Raw genomic sequence first — 22142 nt, 5'->3', positions numbered from 1 at the left:
ATTTTTTTTTTCGTTCCGGGCGTTGAGGCGGATTTTCTTGTGCCTGTGAAATCCGCCCCTCTGCCTTCTCCCTAATGAGTTCATTAGAGGCAATCAGAGTGGGACAATTAGGGACGCATGGTGACCAAGTGTAAACTCAAGTGTTGGGGGAAAGCGCTGCGAATTGTTCTGTTCCACCCGAGAGAAAAGCAGATCTGCAGGGTGAAGGAACCAAGGTGGGGAACCAGCGATTTCCCCGCTCCGAGGGGGAAAAAAACCAAATCATAATATATTTCTAATCAAAAATAGCGCTGCAAAATCGATTCGAGCCCGAAAAGACCAAGATAAGTTTGAAATAAATTCGCTGTCACTTCGGCCGGGCTCCTCGCCGCCGCCTCCCCCGAGCCTGGCTGCTGCCGCTCTGATTCCTAAGCGGTGATTTTTTGGGTTTCTTACACTGTAATTCTGCCTTTCCCTCCTCGCAATTTGTGTGGTTTCATAAGGCTTTAAACAAAGATATTTTTTTCCCCCAAAGTCGGGCTGGGATTTTGGCTGGCTGCTGAGACCAAGGGTCCCTTTCCCGCTCGCAGCCGGGGCGGTGGGGACGAGACCGCAGCCGGCTCCGGCCGTGGGAACCCGGCGGGGCTGTTAATTACCGGAGATCTTCTTAATAAGAAAGGAAACGATTTTATGCGATAACTGAGGGGAGGGAAAAAAAATAAATTATGAGGCAGCTCCTCTACAAGGAGGGATGGTTAAAAATGATCTGCGATGGAAAAATGGATTGGGAAGTTTCTCCGGGCACTTCAAAACTGTTATTTCATTTTGATGGAAATAATTTGGAATGTTCGGGGAGGGTTTCATCCACCGAGAAAACGTCCGGGGATATTTTGTTTGTGGGAAAAAAAATAGGGAATTCAGCGAGATAAGCTGATACTTTTCATGTAAAGGTATGACCATTAAGAGAAAACTTTTATTTTTTTTCTGGAATAATTTGAGAACGACTTCACACTTTTATGTTTGGTTTTCAAATAAATCATATTTCTCCTTACAACTTGGGCTGTGTCTTAGCGTACACAAGAACATGGGATTTCTTTAACGATAAAAGTTTTTAAAATGCAGGAATTTTTAAATGCAGAGCTCGAGCAGAGCCACCCCTGCGGTATCCCAGCGCTGTCCCTTCCTAGAAGCCTGGAGAAATATCCTTGATGGAATCTTACCTCCCCTCGGCTGAAAACTTTACCGAGATTAATTTCTACAGAACCCCAGGAAGCAGCAAAAGTTCTTTGCCTGCTGCAGCTGGGCACCGAGCAGAGACTGAACCAGCGGGCTCGGAAAAGCCCTAAAATTCGAATGGCTTGAAGAAGAAAAAAAAACCCGGCACTATGAAAAATACGCAGTTTCCAAACGGGGGAGCGCAGCGAGAGGAGGAGAGCGGGAGGCGCTTGGAAAAGCGGGATTCCCTCCGCGGGGCTCCCTTCGCCCGGTTCCCCGGGGGAGCCGCCGGTTTTCCGGGGCAGCCTTTACCGGGAGCGCCAGCGGAGCTTTCGCAGCGCTCGGGGCGCTCCCGGGGCCGTTCCCGGAGCCGTTCCCGGGACCGTTCTCGGGCCGTTCCCGGGGCCGCTCCCGGGACTGTTCTCGGGCTGTTCCGGAGCCGTTCCCGGAGCCGTTCTCGGGACTGTTCTCGGGACTCTTCCCGGGGCCGTTCCCGGGGCCGTTCCCGGGGCCGTTCCCGGAGCCGTTCCCGGGGCCGTTCCCGGGGCCGCTCCGGGCTCACCTGCCCGCGGGGGCTCCGCGCGGCGTGTGTCGCCCCCCGGGGGACACCGCGGGGACTGCAGCGCTCCCCGGCACCGCCCGGCCGGCCCGGGACGGGGACAGGACACGGGACAGAGATGGGGACAAATGAGAGACTTTGTCCCCTTTTCCCCGGGAAAAGGGGAAAGAGGGAGAAGTGTGGGAGAGAGGATGGAGGTGGGAAGAACGGAGGGAGAGGATGAGTGGAGGAAAGAAGGGGGCAGAGAGGAAAAGTAGGGAAGAAGGGAAGAAACAGCAAAGGAAAGAGAAATGAAGGAGGGGAAGAGGGAAGGAAGGAGGGGAAGAGGGAAGGAGGGAAAGAGGGAAGGAGGGAAAGAGGGAAGGAATTCAGAAGGAATTCGGAAGGAAGGAAGGGAGGGAGGAAGGAAGGAATTCGGAAGGAATTCGGAAGGAAGGAAGGAGGGAATTCGGAAGGAAGGAATTCGGAAGGAAGGAAGGAATTCGGAAGGAAGGAAGGAATTCGGAAGGAAGGAATTCAGAAGGAAGGAAGGAAGGAAGGAAGGAAGGAAGGAAGGAAGGAAGGAAGGAAGGAAGGAAGGAAGGAAGGAAGGAAGGAAGGAAGGAAGGAAGGAAGGAAGGAAGGAAGGAAGGAAGGAAGACGAAGACAGAAATAAAGGGAGAAAGAAGGAAAGCAGAGAAAAAGCATGAAAGAAAAACAAAAGGAGTGAGAGAGGAGAGAAGGAGAGGGAGAAAAAGATGAAGAGAGAAGGAAGGAAGAAGAGAAAGAATGAAAAAAAGAGGAAGACAGAAATAAAGGAAGAAAGAATAAAAGAAGGAGAGAAAAAGCAAGAAAGAAGAGAGAAAGAAAGCAGGAAAGCGAATGAGAAAAAAAGGAAAAAAGATGGAGAGAGAGCAAGAAAGAGAGAAGAGCAAGGAAAAGAAGAAAGAAGGAAAGAAGGAAAGAAGGAAAGAAGGAAAGAGAGAAAGGCAGGCTCTGTCTGCAATTGCACCACTGCAATCAAGACCCATTTATGATGCACATAAATTTTTCCCAGTTTTACATCTGTACTGGTGAGCGTCTGTACTGGAGAGGGCAGGAATCTCTGGCTGCAGGGGGCTGATCCACACCAATCTTCCAGCAGCAGGAGCCATTGCTGGGCTCAAACTGGCCCAGACCTTCCCCAGCTGCCCTAAGGTGCTTCCTTCACCAGGTTATTTCATAAGCACAACCATTCACTCACACACTCTTTATTCACACGTGGAAATCCACTTTACAGTGGCCCATAAACCAGTTTCTAGTACCTGACTATTGAAAACTTCATTAAAACCTCTTGCCTTTAAAATCTGTAGCCTAGTTTTAATTTTCAGTATTATTAAGCAGGGCATTATGGCTGGTTTAATGCTTCTTTCTGGGTGAATTTCGGCTGATTTTTGTGGCTGGCCTGGTGTGTTCAGCCTGCAGTTCCAAGGAGTGATTCCTACAGCACAAGATGTTTCTGCCTGCGTTTTTCCCAGGGTCTGGATTAATCTGATTCATATGTCCCTCCCTTTTTTTAGGTGTTTCCACAAACTGTGGGTGTTTCAAGCTGCGTTTCGTTTGTTTCAAAATCCCGGATCCTTTTTTAACCTCTTTCACTGAAATATTTGATTCAGCTTGGTAAAAATGGATTTTAGAAGCGATTCAGGCACATCCAAAGCCTAATTTAATTTATAAAGATGTGGTAGCTCTGTCTGCTTCCCGAGGGAAAGAGGCTTTCCCGTGCCATCCGTATGAGCTGATCCAGGCTGCTGGAGCTGATCCTAAAGGCTGCAGTGACAGAAAAGACCCTGCAAAAGGAACTTGGAGCAAATTTCAGCCCTGTGGAGACAAAAAAAGAGAATTGAACCAGCAGAAAAGATGCCACCTGTCAGCAAACTCCTCTTTTTTAAGGCAAACTACCCTGATTTGTAGCAAACAGCTCAGGGCCTCTTTTCTGGAAGCAAATCCACGGAAGGAACAGCTTTGCTGAGCATGGCTGGAGGGAGATGTAGGTGGTCTAGAAGGATCTCAGCCCTGCTTGGTTGTTAATGGATTAATTACCAGCACTGTTCTCCCTCCCTCACTCTCCCTTCCTCACAGGGGGGGTGTTGGGGTGGAAACAAGTCCCAGCTGGGGTGGGGACTTTGGGTGATAGTGGACAGGCAGTGCTGGCACTCCCAGCCCAGCCCCAGCAGCGTAAATTGCTCACCCAAGGCCTGATCCCCAACTCCCCGCAGAGACGGCGAAGTCACTGGGAGTTTTCCGTGAGTAGGAAGTGCAGGAATGAGCTTCAAACATTTCGGCCCAGCTCCACATGGGTGGTCTGTTGTGCCTGGAAGGATTCCCACTGGCTCCAGCAGCACTCCAAGAGCGAGTGGAAAGGCTCTTCCCAAACCCCCTTGCAGGACCAGGACTCCAAACCTTTTTTTTTTTTTTTGGGATGCTTACAAGTGAAAAGGTGAAGCCTCACCACAGCACTTATCCCAGTGAGAGGAAAGATGTGGGCCAATGTCTTTACAAGCAGTTTGATGGGTGTTGAACTCTCTGGAATGGGTCTTCCTGTCTCTGCTGACTTTGGGCAGCCGGTTGGGTGCAGAGCCCAGACAGTTTGGCTCCTAAAATCGCCAAGTGGGTCTGCACAAGGAGACCTTGTGAACTTCTGACCTTTGGGGTAAAATGCCAGGTTCTAGGGGGGATATGGGGCAGACGGTTCGGGAAGGCTGCACCTTCCTGGCACCTCAGCCAAGGGGGAAGGGAAGAGGGCACGGTGCGGCCGGGAGTTCGGGATAAAGGGAGGCTGTGCCCCCCCGAAACCTGGAGAGAGAAAACCTTGCGGGTGTGTGCCCAGTGGACTGTCTCCCTTTATTTTAATAAAGTTGCAGGACTCCTCTGCCTCCTTTCTGGACAAAAACCTCTGGTGTTTGTGGATTTTCCTGACACCAATATGCTGATATTAATCCAAATTTGGAAATCACTCAGCGCTGGACTCCCTGAACTCAGCAGAGTCTTGGCCTTTGTGGAAAAAAAAAAACAACAAAAACCCTCAGTTCAACAGTGAGAAAAGGAGTTTGCATCTGCCCAGCTCCTTCTGCAACTGTTCAGAGAGGAGCATCCGAATTTGTTCCGCTTTTTTGGGTTGGCACAGCCACAGTCGGCTCTGATGAGGATGAGGATCCGCAGCATCCAAGCCAAGCGCAAACTCCAAGGACATTTCCCCCCTTCGCCGCCACCCTTTAAAATAAACCTTCCTTGTTTCATTGTTCCCATGACCCCTCCATCCCACTCCGCTCAGGAATGTCGGGATTCTCAACGTCCTCCCTCTTCTTGGGGTACTTGTCGAATACACTAATTCTATAAATAATAAATCGTGCAAACAAATCATTTATTATCCTATTAAAGGCGAGCAAGAAGTGAACTTTCGGGAAGCCGGCAGTCTGGGAAACCCACGCAGCGGCTGGATATTGTTTTATTCACCACCAGCCAATTTTAAATGGAAAAATAATTAATGGGCAGGGGTTATTTTACAAAAAGGAGGGCGGGTTTTTACCCCCAGCCATAAGACATGATGGAAAGCCTGTGGTGTTTGCATAATGCGGGCGGCAGTCTCACATTAACGGCCCAGCTCAGCGTTTTTTATGTTTAATTCCAGAAATAAGCGGGGCCCTGAGAGACCTTCCCTCACCTTGCCTCCCCCACTTCGCCCTCGAGGCGTTTTGACCCCTCAGTGCCGCCGTAGCAGCCGAGCGAGTCGGAGGGGGCGTGGCCAGGGTGGAGGCTCCGCCTCTCGGCTGGCGGGAGGGACGCGGCTGCAGTGACGTCACGGCCCGGAGGGGTGGGTGTGAGGCGTGGCGGTGACGTCACGGCCGCGGAGAGCGAAGGGGCGTGGCGGCTGTGACGTCACGGCGCGGCGGAGTGAGCGGCAGGGCATGGCGGTGACGTCACGGCGGGGGGTGAGGGCGGTGACGTCACGGCGGGCGGGCGAGGGCGGCAATGGCGGGGCCGGGCCGGCGGCTCCCGGCGCTCGCAGGGCCCCCCTCAGGGGCCGCCTCCAAGTGGGAGATCCGGGAGAAGGTGTGGGAGCACCTGGAGGCCTCCGGGCTGGCCGAGTTCCCGCGGCCCGTGCACGGCCGCATCCCCAACTTCAAGGTACGGCGGCTGCCGGCGCTGGGCCGCCTCCTCCTGCTGCTCCTTCCCTCGCCCGCCTCGGGTCCCGTCCGCTCTGCAGCCCCGCAGCCCAGGCCCGGAGGGGCCCCCAGTTCCTCCCAGTTCCCCCCCAGTTCCCCGGGCCAGCGCCCCGCAGCCCTCGAAGGAAAGAAAACAAAACTGCCTCGTGAGTTATAGAATCTCTAAATGGTTCGGTTGGAAGGAACCTTAAAGCTCGTCCCATTCCTGCCGTGGGCAGGGACACCTTCCATCATCCCAGGTTGCTCCAAGCCCCATCCAGCCTGGCCTAGAACATTGCCAGGGATTAACAGAAAATTAACAGCCCCTCAATTAAAATCTGCAGAAATCAGCTTCTCTAGAGGGTGAAAGGTGATCAATTGCCCATCTCTGCTGTGGGCTGCTCGATGATAAGACTGATATTTTATGCAAACAGGGTGCCTCCCATGCTGCCACGAGGCTTCTGGACTTACAGGAGTTCCAGGCTGCCCGGACAGTAAAAATAAACCCCGATGCTCCCCAGAGGAACGCTCGCTTCCTAACGCTGGAAGTAAGTGCAAACATTCTCCTCTCGCTTCCTTCCCTCTCTCAGGGCTCTCTCCAGGCCTGCTGCTCCCTTAGGGAGCTGGATGTGTTCAGCAGAGCACGGGAGCTGAAGGTGGATCCTGACAAACCTCTGGAAGGTGCCCGGCTGGCGGCTCTGCAGGTAACGGCACCTCGGCACCCCGAGGAGGAGCTGGGAGGGGACAGCAGTGCCTGGCAGCGTCTCAGCAACACCTGGCACTGCATCTTCAAGAGTTTTTGTGTGTAGCTCGTTTGTGGACTTTGGATCAATAGGTATCATGGGATGGTTTGGGTTGGAAGGGATTTTAAAGTTAATTCAGTTCTAGCCCCTGCTGTGGGCAGGGACACCTTCCACTATCCCAGGTTGCTCCAGCCTGGCCTTGGACACTTCCAGGGATCCAGGGGCAGCCACAGCTTCTCTGGGTACCCTGTGCCAGGGCCTGCCCACCCTCACAGGGAGGAATTTCTCCCTAATATCCACTCTATTCTCCCCTAATATCCACTCTATTCTCCCCTAATATCCACTCTATTCTCTTCTTAATATCCAATCTGACCCTGCCCTCTGTCAGTGGGAAGCCATTATCGCTTGTAAAGCTAATTAGAGACATAGCTTTAAAGGGAGGGATGTCTTTAAAGCTCTGTCCCTAAATATCTTCAAATGTATGTCTTACCTTTTATTTCTTCAATAAATCTTTTAATGGATTTTTTCCCATGTTGGAGAGAATTAATATACAAGCACTACACAATCATCAACACTAACTGCAATGCCACAAATTAAATGTTTGGCCATGTAGTTTTTAACTGTGTGACAGTAAAAATATTTCTTTAGTGTAAAATGAACCTTTTCCTGTGGTTCCCCAGGCAAGGAAGACTTTGCTGGTTCCCACACCACGTCTGAGGACTGGGCTGTTCAATAGGATTGTTCCTCCTCCAGGTGCAACCAAGGAGGTCCTGAGAAAATGTGCCACGTCTCAGGTAGGAGTGAGGGATCAGGGAGGGCTGAATTAACCTGTGGGACACTGTGGTGTTAGGATGGACTAGCTGGAAGTTGGAAAACCTGAAATATCTTCCCGTTAGGATGTTATTCCTGGGTTTTGTGCACACGACTGCCACTAATAATTTTTTAAGTCAGGAGAAAATTTATTTTCTCAGTGTTTTTTGGAAGATCGTGAGCAGCTTGAGGTGAGTTAGATCTTTATTCATGCTCCTACATTCTGCAGTTTTGAGCTGCTGAAGCCTCTGAGAAATATTTTAGTGCTCACAGTTTTTTGCATAATCTCAGTAGAACCTTAGGTGTTACCGGGTAGGAAAGATGAGGTTTATCTGGAATACAACATCCAAAGGAACACGAATTGTGGCATTTGCAGGCGGTGAGGCCCAGACACGTGGTGAGGTTTGGGTTTGCAGCGCGGTCTCTTGCTGCCCTCTCGTGTTACAATCTCACATTGTACAGCTGAAGGCTTTTGCCAGAGAAACCCGGCAGGTTTTATACCCATCTTTATGCTAGGAAAACCCAACTGGTACACAATGAGTAGGTCACTATATCGATTTATTTCCTCCTTAACCTCCTGCGAAAGGCAATAAAGTTCTGCAGTAACGCCATAAACAACTGAGGTTGTAAATGGCTGGTAATTAGTAGTGACTTTCTTTGTTGGAAGTTCTATTGGAGTCATTAACTAATTAAGCTGTTCAGGGTTGAAGAGCACTTTTGAAAGAGACCCTTCTCTTGGCCTGCTGTCTGATCTGGGATCTCACCACTATGTGTCTGGTTTTTCCCCCAGCCCACTAATGAAAAAATGCTGTTGGCAGTTTGTATTTACACAGCGCTGTGCAAACAATCCTTACCACACTGCTGGGAAGTGCCTGACGGGCATTATTGCTGATAGGCAGCCACAAATTACTCAACTTTTGGGCTCTGTGCTCTGCACAGAAAAAGTTTGGCTCTTTATTGTGATTTTAATATTGGTAATTTATACTTAGCACGAAGTTGGGTTGGTGTGAGGAGCATTTACATTGTGCTGTACACATATATTAAGATCACAAGATGTCTCTTTAAAAGTTGTAAACCTCTGATCTTTAAAAGCACAAATAAACATAATTTTTAATTTCTGCAATCTGGACAGAATTTTGGGAACAGATTGAAGAGGGTTGGGTGGGGTTGAGCAGGGTAGAAGAAAAATCATTGTATCACTTTGTGTAACTTCAGATTTCTTTGTGCTGTAGCTGTCTGTATCTAAGTTAACTTTGTGATTTGTGTGTGAGAATTAAACCAAGCATTTGCAGTGCTCTGGTATTCCTAAAATTAGTAGTAGGATAAAGAAGAGTAGATAGGAAGTGTCACTTGCCCTCATTTTTAGGACTAGATTTCCAAAAAAGTGTTTCAAAATATCAGGTTTTGATCCTAAATAAATAACCTTGCTTATAAAAGTGCCCACCTCCCTCAGCTCTCCTTGCAGTGTGCCAAAATTCTTGTCACTGTAGTAGGGAATCTATTCTAGGATTCCCTAGGGGATAACTTCCCAGACATGTACAGCTTGGCTATACATGGAAGAGACACTTGGAAACGTGGGGAGTTACTTGGATTTATCGAAATATCCTGGATTTCTGCCTCGGTGCTTGGAAGACCGTGCACTCTGCAAACCTACAAGGCTGTTTTTCCTGCAGGGTGTAAAGGAATACAGCGTGCCTGTGGGGCTGGATGGGAAAGCACAAGTGGACTTGGTTGTTGTAGGATCAGTGGCTGTCTCTGAAAAAGGTAAGGAAGAACTTCCAGCAGAAGGGTCCCAATCCCAATCCAGTGTCAGTAAGGCTACACCACGTGGCAGAGACAGATTTATCCTTGGAGCTGAATTGTGGTCTTGGGTTCTGCCTCTGTGTGTGACAAATCCCTGCTTCCAATCCAAGCAGGAAGCAGCAATGCCTCCAGGATGTGGTGGGCACACAGCAGTGTGGGTCAGAGCATGTTTTGGCCTTCAGGAGAACTATTAAGGCGAGCAATTATTTTTGTTTTAAAAGAATCCAAGCAGGCTCCCTGGTCAGAGATCTGCTCTGCTCACACAGGGTGTGTGAAAGGACATGTGTTAGACCTGCTGATTCAGTACCTATTTGGGGATCAGATTTTGCATTTTCTAGTATTTTGGAAACCTGCTGGTGCTGAAAAATTTTCCACTGACTTTATCCCTTGCCTAAAATAACACAGTTTTTGTGTGTGACCCAGACTCCTCTTTACCCACATTAACCTGTGTTGGACGTGAATAGAAGGTTCTAAATACAATGGCTAAACAAGCTGCTGTGTTAACTGCATCAAGTTTGTTTATTCAGAATGGGAAGCTTCTGGGATCTTTTAGGAGTCGTTGAAATGGATGTTTTATTTCATTTCAGTGCTGATTTCAAGGAAAGGTGCATTCTGTGAGAGATGCTGACCTGATTTTTTCCACAGTTACAACTTGCAGGCTGCTCAGTTAATTACATGATTTTAACAATTTTCTGCTCTGCTGTTTGTTTTTTTTTCCACTTTTCTGTGCTTTAGGCTGGAGAATTGGCAAAGGGGAAGGTTATGCAGACATGGAATATGCAATGATGGTGTCCATGGGTGCAGTGCAGGAGGACACACCCGTAGTTACCATCGTGCACGACTGCCAGGTGAGCTCAGATGTTCAAATGTCCCCTCTCCAGTGGGGAGGGAACTTTGTGACACTTCCTGCTCTGTCTGGAGAGGAGACATGGAATGATGTTGGTTTGGCATCTTTAGCCCCATTGTCTTTGATGGATTTTCATGTGACAAGGCATCAGGAATGGGGCACAGTTCTAGGGAATTTGTTTTTAGCTACTTAACCAAATCTCTTCCTTGTAGGTGCTTGACATAGCAGAGGAGCTCCTGGATGATCATGATTTAACTGTGGATTACATCCTCACTCCAACAAGGACTATCCAGACTAACTGCAAACGACCAAAACCTCAGGGAATAATGTGGCACAAGGCAAGTTAAATCTTAATTCAAGTTAAATCTTAAACCTCTGCTGCTGGTGGCTTACTGGTACCAATAATCTGCTGATAAACCCCTCCATTTTTATATAGAAACACATTTTTTATGTTTATAAAAATACTTGGGAAAAGAACAAATGTGTTTGTCAGGTGAAACAAGAGAGCAGCATCTGTGTGCAGTGGAGTTGAAGTGGTAATGATGATGAGGAGAAATATTTCCCTGCAGCTGAGGTTGCTGTAGCCAATGGATTATCAAGTGGTGGCTGCCCCATCCCTGGAAGTGTCCAAGGCCAGACTGGATGGGTTTGGAGCAATTTGGGATAGTGGGAGGTGTCCCAAGGGGTTGGAACTGTACAATATGTGCTGCTCTGTGAAAGGAAAGCACAACCTGCTTTCCCTGTTTCTGTAGTGGATTCACTTTCCAGGGATAAATCTGTGGCTGGAGCTCGTTTTCAGGTGGAAGAACAGTGACTTTAAACATGAATCTTTATTTATTAAGAGCTCCTCTATTATGAATTTGGCCTTTCCCCCTGCCCAGGGTCAGAAACTTCCTCAGCTTCCCAAGTGGTTTCAGAAAAGCCTTCAGTGAATTGTTTTACTGGAGGTTCCTGCTGGGAAAACTTTGTGTCATTGGATTTTCACTCCTAAAATGTTCCAGTTAGGGAGCAGACACAATCCTGCATGAGTGAGTACAGCAGGAATGCTGAAATGAGGAATTGTGCACCCACATCTTGCAGAAACCGAGGAATTCTAAGGGAATACTCCTAAGGAAATCAAAAGTTGTTTGTTAAAAGTCACCAACCAGCAAAAAGAGTTAAATTTCTTTAGGTAATGTATCTACAACAAACAAATTCTAGCCAGGACTATTTTTATTCCAATGGTGGGAGAGCATTTTACCCTGCCTGTGGTTGAGGATTTGAGGTTATAAATAAATAAATAACAGCTCTGTCTGTCCAAGTGCATTTTTTCCATTGAATTATTTTTGAATTGTAATTTTTTTTTAGGATATTATTGAATGTAATTGTGTTGAAGGCCTACCCCTTGTGGTCCATCCATCTTGCCAACATACTTTTGATCAGTTTGTCTGTCTTGGTGTCAGACTTCTCAGTAAGTGGCCTTGCTAACACTTTTTTATTTCTTTTTCTGTGCCTTTAGCAGAAACTGAATTTTCTACAGCTTTCACTGAGAATGGAGCACATGATTGACCCTTTATTTGAATATTTGAATATTTGAGTGTTGATTTAACACCTCAAGCTGGGTTTGGCTGTTCTTTGGAGCACATGTGGGTGAAATAGGAATATTGGAGCAGACCAGGCAGAGCAGGGATAATCATCACTTTTCTGTCTTTTTGGAACCAGAACAAGGTGTGGTGTCTATATGAAGAAGAAATTACCATTATTCCCCAGGGAAATGAGTGACATTTATTTTGTTTGTGCCTGTGGTGGTACCTGGATGTTCAGCTCTTGCACAGAGGGGTTTGGAGGTGGGAGGTCTGGTTAATCACCAGGGTGTGAAAAGGGCAGGATTTGATAGGGGCTATTTAAGTGTTTGTCCTTTGGATTTTCCTGGCTACTTCTCCATCATTTTCTCTTCATCCTTTTCTCCTTCAAATCCTGGCTTTGCTGGTGCATTCCTGTCTCTCAGAGCAAAACTAAATGAACCAAGAGGCAGTGAGTAAATAAATCATCCACTTCTAAATAAGGGGTTTTGTCAACACAAAGTAGCTTAACTTCATTGTGAAGGTGTGTGAGGTGGAAAACACATTGTAAAAAAAGTTGATCCTTGGGGAACAGGGCTGGATCAGGCCAGGACAATGTTTAGGAACTGGAACTCCAGGTGTTTGCAAACATGGGATTATAGCTGAGGGTTGCTGTCAGGATGTGCTGTCAGGATGAGCAGGCAGTAATGCACACACTGTTTGCAGCTCCACAGGGAAGGAGGTGCTCTCCCAGCAAACAAATCCATGGTTCCAGGCTCCATTTCCATGCTGGAGGAGGTGCTGCATTTTCCTGGGGTGCTCTGGTGTGTTCTGTGCTGTTTAAAGACTCCAAGGAAATGGAAGAGCCACAATATCATCAATACCAAAGGATCATTATCAACATCAACACAAAGCACTCCAGAAACACTTCTAAATCCACAGGCAGTGCTGAGGGCTGTTTGTGGGAAGTTTTGCACCTCTGAGGGCAGAGTTTTGGGACATCAGTATGAGTTACTGGAGGACAGCAAGAGCTGCTGTGAGCTGAGCACTCTGGAAAACTTTATTTGGATGCCAGCGTAGAATTATTTGGCTTCATCTGTCTTGAAAATCTAACCCATTGTTTCTGGGAACTCTAAATTCATGAAACTGCTTGCTTTTTCATTTAAGATTTTCTATGGGTAACTGTGATCTTTATCTGGGACACTGGCTATTATATTTGTCCCAATTATCAAGTTATTTGTGCTGTGCTTATTTTAAATTGAAACTATACAGACAAATTAAAATATTGGGTTCATGAAGAGGGAAATGAGAGTAGTTGGTGGAAAAATCACTGTATTCTAGCAAGCATTTCCTTCTGGCTTTGAAATCATTCTTTTGCTGAGAATTTTATAGCAGCAGGAAAAGATTTTTCCTGAAATGAAATGAACTGGGGGGGAATCCCTGGGTCTAATGCTGAAATAATGGCAGAGATGGAAACCTTCTGATAACAGCTTTGATTGGGGTCTGGGACAGAATATTTGGAAAGGAAAGCTCAAAAAAATGCACCCATCCAAGCTGGCAGATCCTTTGGCAGAAGGAAACTGCAGTCTGTGTAGCCAAGGGTTGGTTTTGTTGTGTTTTTTGGGATAGTGGGAGCAGGGAGTGCTTCCACACGTGGTTACACATCTCCACACCTTCGCAGAGCTGACCCTCGCTGCAGAGTCCACGGAATGCAGCTTCCACGGATGGATTCCAAATGTGGCTTGCATAAGTTTCTCCTGAGGGACACCAGCAGACTCCACGGGCTGCCAGCTCCCAGAAATATGCCCTTGGATTGTGTGCACATATTTGGACATTTTGTGCAAATGAATGATAAAATGTTCAACTGTGCTGGCCTTGCTGTCCTGGCCTTGTCTGTGCCTTCAATCCCTGTTTGCTCAGTGCTCCTGGAAACAAGGACAACAGCAGGAAAAGTGGGGTCAGTCCTGGAGGTCAGAGCCAAAAATGAACCCTTCAAACACCTTCTGCCCACCTGCTTGGAAGGGCTGATGGATCTGCAGCACAGGAGATGTTTGGTGGTGTTTGCAGCCTGTCAGGGCAGCAGCATCAGTCTCAGAATCGTGGAATGGTTTGGGTTGGAAGGGATTTTAAAACCCATCTCATTCCAACCCCCTGCCATGGGCAGGCACATCTTCCACTAGCCCAGGTTGCTCCAAGCCCCATCCAGCCTGGCCTTGGACACTTCCGGGGATCCAGGGGCAGCCACAGCTTCTCTGGGCACCCTGTGCCAGGGCCTGCCCACCCTCGCAGGGAAGAATTTCTTCTGTATATCTGAACTAAATTTTCCCCTCTTTCATTTTGAGGCCATTCCCCCTTGTCCTTGTCTCTGCTGAGCAGTCCCTCTCCAGCTTCCTTGTAGCCCATTCAGATCCTGGAAGCTGCTGTGATGTCTCCAGGCTGAACAGCTCCAGCTTTCTCAGCCTGTCCCCACAGGGAAGGTGTTCCAGTCCTCCTACCACCTTGGTGGCCTCCTCTGGTCTTGATCCAACATTCCATGTCTTTCTTACGCTGGGGACACCAGAGCTGTGCACAAAATTCCAGGTGGATCACGAGATCCACGTGTTCCTGTGCCAGTGAGATGAGGAGCTGTGGGAAGCAGAATGAAATAGCAGGATAAGCACACCCTCCAATCCAATCCAATCCAGTCCAATCCAATCCCAGTCTGCCCTTCCCTGTCTGCCTGACTCCAGGATTGCAGTGCTTCCAGGGAAATCACAGCGCTGTTTGCCTTGGCCTGGGCTGGCTCAGGGGTCAGCATTACTCACTCTGACAGAGGACAAACACATCCTTCATTCTCCCCAGCAAAGTATTGAGCGTGGCTCCAATCACAGCTGTGGGGGAGCAGAGGGTGAGGAGAGCCCTGGTGTTCCACAGGGATGCTGCAGGAGTCCATCTGCCACCACATTTTGGGATGAAACCAGGTGTCGTAGGAATGGGTGCTGTGGGTTAAGTGCTGGGAGATTTGTGTTGGCACTCAGCATCCAGGATTTTTTTCCTCAGGTTTCTGTCACAAAGGAGCCACATTTCCCTCCTCAGCTCCTTTCCCAGTAATTGTGTGCCAGAAGAATTTATCCAGCCTGCTGTCCTCTTTCCCCAAGGCTCTCCCAGCCATGGCAGGGAGTAGGCAGGATTACTAAATGATTAATTGCCTTTGGTGGAGTTATTTTTAACCCAAATCACTTCAGAGTTTATGGCACAGACCCACGAGCTCTTCTGTTGGCCAACCCCAGAGGGCTGAAGTGTGGAACTGCTCTGGGAATTGGTGGCCAAGGGATAATGGGAAACTTCTTCAGCTTTGGTTTCACTACCAAAGCTAAATCCCAACACTCAATCTGAAGTTTAAAAACATCAGTAAGTGGTTTGACCTTGACTTTGTAGGGATGGGGAAAGCTTCCAGTGCTGGGTTTGCCCATGTCCATATAGCTGGATCAGCCAGACTGGAGGTGGAATGTCCCTTAGATCCTGGCTTAGCCTAAAGCAGTAGGTAGGGATAGGGACAGGGATAGGAATAGGGATGGGCAAGGCTGGGGAGGACTGACCAGCCAGCAAAGCATACAGAAGTGTGCAGCTTGTTTGAAAGAGAGGAGGAATATCTTTGGCCTCTTTCCACATGGAAATAAATCATTACAATCCACCACAGCTCACAGGACAAAAGGAACTTTTTGCATGATTGTAATGAGCAACACATTGTACTAGCACAGGGTTCTTTTGTTTGCTCTTTTGCAACAGAGCAGAACAAGCTTTTTCCTCTCCCCTGCCACCCCCTGCCCCCTTTGCCCTTTTAGTTCTCACCCCCAAAACCCAGTGGATTTGTCTGTTGAATTGAAACCCTAAACTGAGTTTCTGCCTTTCCTTGGCATAAAAGTGTGAGAAAATAGGGAAGGGTTTAGAAGGTTTGGCCCAGCTGAAATATTCTCCTAGACCCCAGAGAAGAAAAACCCTTCAGGTAAATCCTGAGTGTCTCTTGTGACAGGAGGGTGTCAGCTGGCAGTGTCAGAACTTGTCTCATGTTTTTTACAAGTGTTTCCTAATAGAAAAATATGCAAGTCCTGGATCAGCTGCCTTTGGTGCTTTGGTGCTGTGAAGGTTTGTTACTGTTGTGTCTGCACAGGCTGGATTTTAAGGGAATGACAGAGTCACTTCATGGTGGTGTTTGACCAGACCTTTAAAGAAAACAGTTCATACCCCTTACAAAAATCACAGAATCACTGAGGTTGGGAAAAACCTCCAAAATCATCAAGTCCAACCTCTGACTGATCACCCAGAGCAGAGCACTGAGTGCCCCATCCAGTTGTTCCTTGGATTCCTCCAGGATGGGGACTCCACCACCTCCCTGGGCAGTAATTCCAATGTCTAATCCCCCTTTCTGTGCAGAAATTCCTCCTAAAACATAAATGCTGTTGTCACTGCATCTTTCTGAGGCTGCCAGGAGCCTGAAACAGTAGCTCCAAGAGCTCCAGACTGATGCCAAAATCTGTTTAGTGAGAGGAGATGCCTTGTCGAAGTCTCTTAGAGATTGTGCTGTTCCCTGGATGATCTAAATCCTGCCCTTGGATTGTCCTTGAAAGCCTGGGAATTCCAGAGTTTATCCTCTCAGTGCCCATCTCGGATTGCCCTAATCTACAAAGCCCTGAGGGTTTGCCCTTGGTAGCGTTTCCCTTTCTAACCAAACACCCAGCCCATGCCATGGCAACTGAGTTTAATTTGGGGATGAAAGGAGCTGTTTTTGGGAAGAGGCTGAGGTGGTGCTTTGGGCCCAGGAGTGATTGGTTGCATGAGAACAGAAAAATGTTTTTCTTGTTTGGTTTCATTAGCACGGAGCTTACATTTCACATTGAAATTTGACAGAGGACAGCAAATGTTCTTAATTGTTGGCCAGTACAAACAAAGTGAGATCCTTCAGCCCTTGGTTTGACGTTGTATCACTCAGGGAAGGGGAGTTTGCTGTCAAACACAGCAGTTGGAATTCTTGGCTGAGAAAAACGCATCAGCCCCAGAATCCACAGAGCAATAACTGTAAAATCTGAATGTGATCTGCACCTTTCTGAGTGTGGAGGCTCCTGGAGCCCCAGAGCAAGGCCTTGCTGTTTGGTGTTGTGTTAGCAGATCTAGGACAGGCTTTATGGAAATTATATTTTTATTTAATTCTAGCCTGAAATAAAACCTGCTTGTTTGCTCTTCAGAAGATGAGCCCTGGAAGCATTAAGAGAATTCTGTTGAGTGACTTTGCTGTCACCTAATCCTGACATTGCCTCCACCCTGGCTTGGCTTTTCCTCGAGTCACTGCAGAGCTGGGCTCCTGTCCCCAGAGAGCTGTGCTTGACGTTGTGCAGATCCAGACTGGCTGTGACTGTAACTGGAGGAGCAGGAATTCAGAGGCTCTGGGATGAGTGAGGTCTGAGCTGGGAGATCTGCAGGCATGTGCTGGGTGGGATGTGCTGCTGCTGGTCCAGTCAAGCATGCTGAGGGTGGTACCCTGCTAGAGTGGCTTGCTCACATTCTGGGCTACTAGCCTGGGTCTCTGCTAGCTCAGGCATCGCTTCCCCAGGCTCTGTTTTGCTCCCTAAATTTCAGCATTGGATCTGGAGTTGATGGATGTTGGGCTTGTCCAGCAGCCAAGCAGGAATTCCTCCTCCTTCCAAGCGCAGTGTGCAAGCCAAGAGCTCGACCACATTAGCTGGGAACCACTGCGTTTCCTGCCAGTCTCTGAGTGCAGCCTGGGGCATCTCATGCCTCACATGGATGGGGTTCAGCTGTTGAAAGGAGGAGCCCTTCCAGAAAAGCTCCTTGGGAACTGGGCATGGATGGGTGGATGGATGGGTGGACGGATGGATGGAAGGAATAACGGGCTCACAGTGTGAAGTGCAGTGTCCGAGCGCTTCCGTTCCCCGCTCCAGCCCAGCAGATCCATGTGGGATCTGAGGAGCTGTGGGTGGTGTGTGAGGTCGGATGGCACAGAGGGGATGTGCCCCAAGCAGGGAATGTGCCTCCAGCTGGGCCCACATCCATAGGAACCCTGCTCCAAGGCACGCTCCCGCTGCAGCTCCCACCATTGTGTGACCCAGCCCATGGGATATCCTGTTCTGGGGGAAGAGAGCACCAGGAGCTCTGCAGAATGGAAGTGTCTGATGGATTGGGTTGGATTGTGCCAGAGCAGGGGATTGTGTAGGATTCTGCCAGAGCAGGAGCACAGACCCTCGGTCAAAGCAAACACAGAGGGAGAACAAGGAGAATGCGGATGTGAAAGCACTGGGATCAATAAATGTCAAATTGGAATAGTCCTGACTTCGGCTGGGATTTGCCTGCTGGCTCCACATTGTGCTGCTCGCTTCAAGAGTCACTAATGTTTATTTTTGTCCTGCAGTGTGTATTTAGGGAGAGACTTCCCAATCAGGCCAGCAATTAGGAGCATTTGGAATGCTCTGGCACTCTGCATGGCAGCGGGATAATAAGGTTCCTCTCTTTTTTATGGCACAAATGAGCCCTGATGCTCATCATCTTTTTCTGGAAGGCGAGAAATCCTTTTATAATTATTACATCCATCTTCCTCCTTTTTAGGTCAGCTCTGAGATGCTGGGGAAAATCCCCATCCTAAAGACTCTTCGATCCAGGGAGAAGCAGGCTGGCAAGGATGTCACCCTCCAAGATGAACACCCAGCCTTGGCAAACACCAACAGAGCAGCACTTTCAAACAAGAAGGTGATGCCTGCAAATACCCAACCACGAGCTGCTCCAGGCTCAGCTCCAGTGGGACAATCCCGTGTGGAAAGTGATCCTGTAAATCCCAGATTAGAGGGATCTGACACAATCACCACTGTGTATGTGGGGAACTTGCCTGCCAGCCTGAGAGTGAGCGAGCTGAAAAGTGCTCTGAGGGAATTCCAGGTGACTCCTGTGCGACTGAACTGGCAGGGAGCACAGCACAGGGCGTTCCTGGAGTACAGGGATAAAGGAACTGCAGACAGAGCCGTGTCCTCCTTGCAAGGCCTGAGCCTTGGGGGCAGCAGTCTGAGAGTGGAGCTGGCCAAGAGCCAGAGGAACAAAGGGCAAGGAGAAATCAATAGTCACAAGTGAGTAGGGAGGAGAAAAACAACAAAAATTAAGGGTATTTTCATTGTTTTGTGAGAAGCCAACCTGAGGTTTCAAGGTTTTTTGTAACCCTGAGGTTTCTACAGGTAAAAAAAAAAACCAAATTTCTGCACAACTTTCCTCACTCCTGCACTTGGGCATGCAAAGGTTTTGTCCCACAGGTGACAGAGGAGCCATTTCTCTAAAAACAGTTGCCCACAAAGTACCCACACTCTGGTTTTGGTGCTGTTTGGTGTTTTTGTTAAGCCTGGCTTAAAGCCCTGCCCCTTGGCACCTGCAGTAAGGTGGTTACAGTCAGTCATTGAAGGTTAGACCTGCCCATTTATACCTGTGAGGTTAAAAGCCAGCAGCAGGAAATCTGTCCTAAAGGTTATAATTCTGTTTACTGAAAAATGGGCTTTGCCTGTTGGGATTTGCAATTTTATTTTTTATAAAAATGGCCAGGCAGAGAGAGATTGTCCTTTTTGTGCCTTGAAGAGTGGCTGTGGGAACACTGGCTTAGTTCTAGTTTTAGTAAAAGCTGTGATTATCAGGTGGGAGAGATTTCTCAGTTTTTTGCTAAATCAGCTCTTGGAAAACCTTACATTTCTTATTTCAGTGTGGCAGAGGAAAGCAAAGCCCAGTTTTCTCTGCTTTTCCCCCAAACTGCCTTTCTGATGGATCAGATATTATAAAATAGCTGATTTTCCTGGTTGTCTCCTACAATGTGATTCCTTTGCCTCTGTGAAATTATATTAATTATTGGAGTGGAAATGAAAAGCAGGCACACCATGGTCAAAACTCATTGGTGCTTAGTCTGGCATGGAATTCTTTGGGAATTTGCTGGACATTGTAGCAGATCCTGTTCCTCTGTGCCTTTGTCACCATCCCTGTGGCTCTTCCACGACATCCGTGATGAGGATGGGCCAGCACCACACAACTGCTCCAGGTGAAAGTGCTCCCAGGCACTGCCCTGGACATGAACATTCCCTTCCAGTGTAATGGCCAGTAATGATTTATCTGCTGTGCCTCTTACTACCTTTTCTCTTTTCCCTTTTGGTTTCCTATTCCTGAAAAACAAGTTGAATTTTGGCCCAGCCATCCCTTCTAAACAGAAGCTCTTTTGCCAGTGATGCTGGGCACGTAGTCAAAGTAAGCATCTAAAGGGATTTTTTTTCTTTTAAGTAAGAGTTGGAAACTTTTTTTTTTAGCCAGGGAGTGCTGTTAAGTATATTTTAAGCAGGTTATTATGCCTCAAGGGTCAGACATTTATTCAGGATTAAATAAAGAAATCTCATCATTATCATGTGGCTCTGTAGGGAAGGGCTCAAGGAAAGCATTGGAGCTGCAGAGCTGAATCCAGCCCTGGGATCCCAGCACAGGAAGGACCTGGAGCTGCTGGAGAGAGCCCAGAGGAGGCAGCAGGATGAGCAGAGGGATGGAGCGGCTCTGCTGGGAGGAGGAAAGGTAGAGAGAATTGGGATTGTTCAGCTTGGAGGAAGGAAGGCTTAGGGGTGACCTGATTGTGGCTTTCCAAATGGAAGTGATTGCTCCTCCCGATGGAGAGGGACACTGGACAAGGGCCTGGAGTGACAGGACACAGGGAATGGCTTCAAACTGCCAGAGAGCAGGGATAGATGGGATATTGGGGAGAAATTCTCCCCTGTGAGGGTGGGGAGGCCCTGGCACAGATTGCCCAGAGCAGCTGTGGCTGCCCCTGGATCCCTGGCCGTGTCTGAGGCCAGGTTGGACGGGGCTTGGAGCAGCCTGGGATAGTGGGAAGTGTCCTTGTTCACAGCACAGGGGTTGGAACAAGATCTTTAAAACCCTTTCCAACCCAAACCATTCTATCATTCTATGAACTTCTTGTAAGGTCAACAAAGGAAAAGTTTCTGGAAAAAATCAGTATTCCATTCTTTCTACAGCTCCAAATGATTTCCAGGATCACTCAGTCCGAATTCAAACAAGCACTGCACAACCCTCTGGGTCTCATTTCAGGGCTTGTGCATTCAGGGCTGAGAGTCAGGGGTTATGTTACTACCCAAACACACTCACTGCATCATCAGCTTCCAAAGCAGGGGAAAGAAAAGCAAAAAAATAATTATCCAGCCCTGCCTGCCCCTTCCAAACGATGGCAAATGGAGTAATGTGAGTGCTTGCTGTTCCTTTTGACTCTGGGATATTTCTTGCTCTGCTGAAGATGTCCAGGTGACCTTAGCAATTAAAAGCCAGTGACTCTGCCAATGAAAACTTCCAGCATCTCAAACTTCCCCTGTTGCATTACAGATGGAACCACCCTTTTCTGGTCAAATTTGTGGGAATCACATCCTTTGCCGTATTTCCTTTCTTCCCATCTGAAGTTTGGGTGCAGATCTGTTTATGTGTTCTGTAAATGTGGTAACTTTGCTCACTTTCCTGTCAGCCCAGCCTGCAGCCAGGGGCCAGTTTTGTTTGGACAAACATCTGGATGTTTTTCTGTTTGCAGTTGTGGTTCTGGGTGAAGCTCCACAGGTGAGCAGTGTCCAAAGTCTTTGCTCTTTCCAGCCTGTCACTTTTTTCTGTCTTGTATTCCACTGTATTTACCCAATATCCTGCTGCTTTCCCAGCTGGGAAATAAACTCCACACTAGGGAGGAGATGCTACCTTGGGGCAGGCAGCAGGTTGGACACCAGGAAGAATTTCTTCCTGGAAAATGAGGTCAGGAATTGGAAGGGGCTGCCCAGGGAGCTGGTGGACGTGTCCAGGGAAGGACTGGATGTGGCACACAGCGCTCTGCACTGGTGACAAGGTGGGGATGGGTCACACCTTGGATTTGATGATCCTGGAGCTCTTTTCCAACTTTTATGATTCTATGAGCTGTAGTTAAACTGAGGAAGAAAAATAATTAAGTAATTATTTAAGAAAAATAATTATTAGCATTTTGAATGGACTAGAAAAATGCTGCCGTGATCCTTGTATTTTTGATCCAGGCTATTAATAAATGTCAGGGTCTCTCAGGTGCTGCCATCTCAAAGTCAGTAAATCACTCTCTGAAATCAGTGCAGTTCTACCTCAGAGAGTCAGGGCAGCAGGGATGGGGCTCTTGGTGCTGCTCCTCTCCAGCTAAAAGACATTTGAAGGCCAAACTGCTGTTGAATTAAATAACACAAGAGTGCCTGGGGCACAGCCCTGCCCGGCCTTCTGGTATCTCCAGCTGTCTGATGTGGATTGTGTCTTGTGGGCTGACCCAAGTTCCTCCTGGAGGAAGCAGCAGATTGTGTAGAAAAAGTGAATGGGGCAGTCTGCCCCTCTCAGATCTATTGTTCCAGGCTCTCTGCATGCTCAGGAAGGCATCACTTAGAGCAAAGTTGGGAGGGATTTCTTTAAGTCCTCAAA

General features: G+C 48.1%; 1 protein-coding gene across 3 annotated transcripts; it reads left to right on the top strand.

Moving 5' to 3' along the window:
• Window positions 1-5720: 5720 nt before the first annotated feature.
• Window positions 5721-20177, top strand: MTHFSD (methenyltetrahydrofolate synthetase domain containing). 3 transcript variants are annotated; one of them, XM_069026746.1, is made up of 8 exons: window positions 5721-5899; window positions 6507-6620; window positions 7340-7453; window positions 9143-9233; window positions 10008-10120; window positions 10332-10457; window positions 11467-11569; window positions 12387-13433. In XM_069026746.1, the coding sequence occupies exons 1-8, from the start codon at window positions 5744-5746 to the stop codon at window positions 12641-12643; spliced, it is 1074 nt and encodes a 357-aa protein (XP_068882847.1). In that variant the 5' UTR covers window positions 5721-5743; the 3' UTR covers window positions 12644-13433. The 3 variants fall into 3 exon arrangements, with proteins under 3 accessions (XP_068882847.1, XP_068882845.1, XP_068882846.1); XM_069026744.1 differs by lacking the exons at window positions 11467-11569; window positions 12387-13433 and adding an exon at window positions 18258-20177; XM_069026745.1 differs by lacking the exons at window positions 6507-6620; window positions 11467-11569; window positions 12387-13433 and adding exons at window positions 6351-6464; window positions 18258-20177.
• The last annotated feature ends 1965 nt before the right edge of the window (window positions 20178-22142 follow it).

This window comes from Aphelocoma coerulescens, chromosome 11 (genome assembly GCF_041296385.1).
Source record: "Aphelocoma coerulescens isolate FSJ_1873_10779 chromosome 11, UR_Acoe_1.0, whole genome shotgun sequence".
In the NCBI taxonomy this organism is placed as follows: domain Eukaryota; kingdom Metazoa; phylum Chordata; class Aves; order Passeriformes; family Corvidae; genus Aphelocoma; species Aphelocoma coerulescens.
This window is presented reverse-complemented; position numbering and strand designations above follow the sequence as displayed.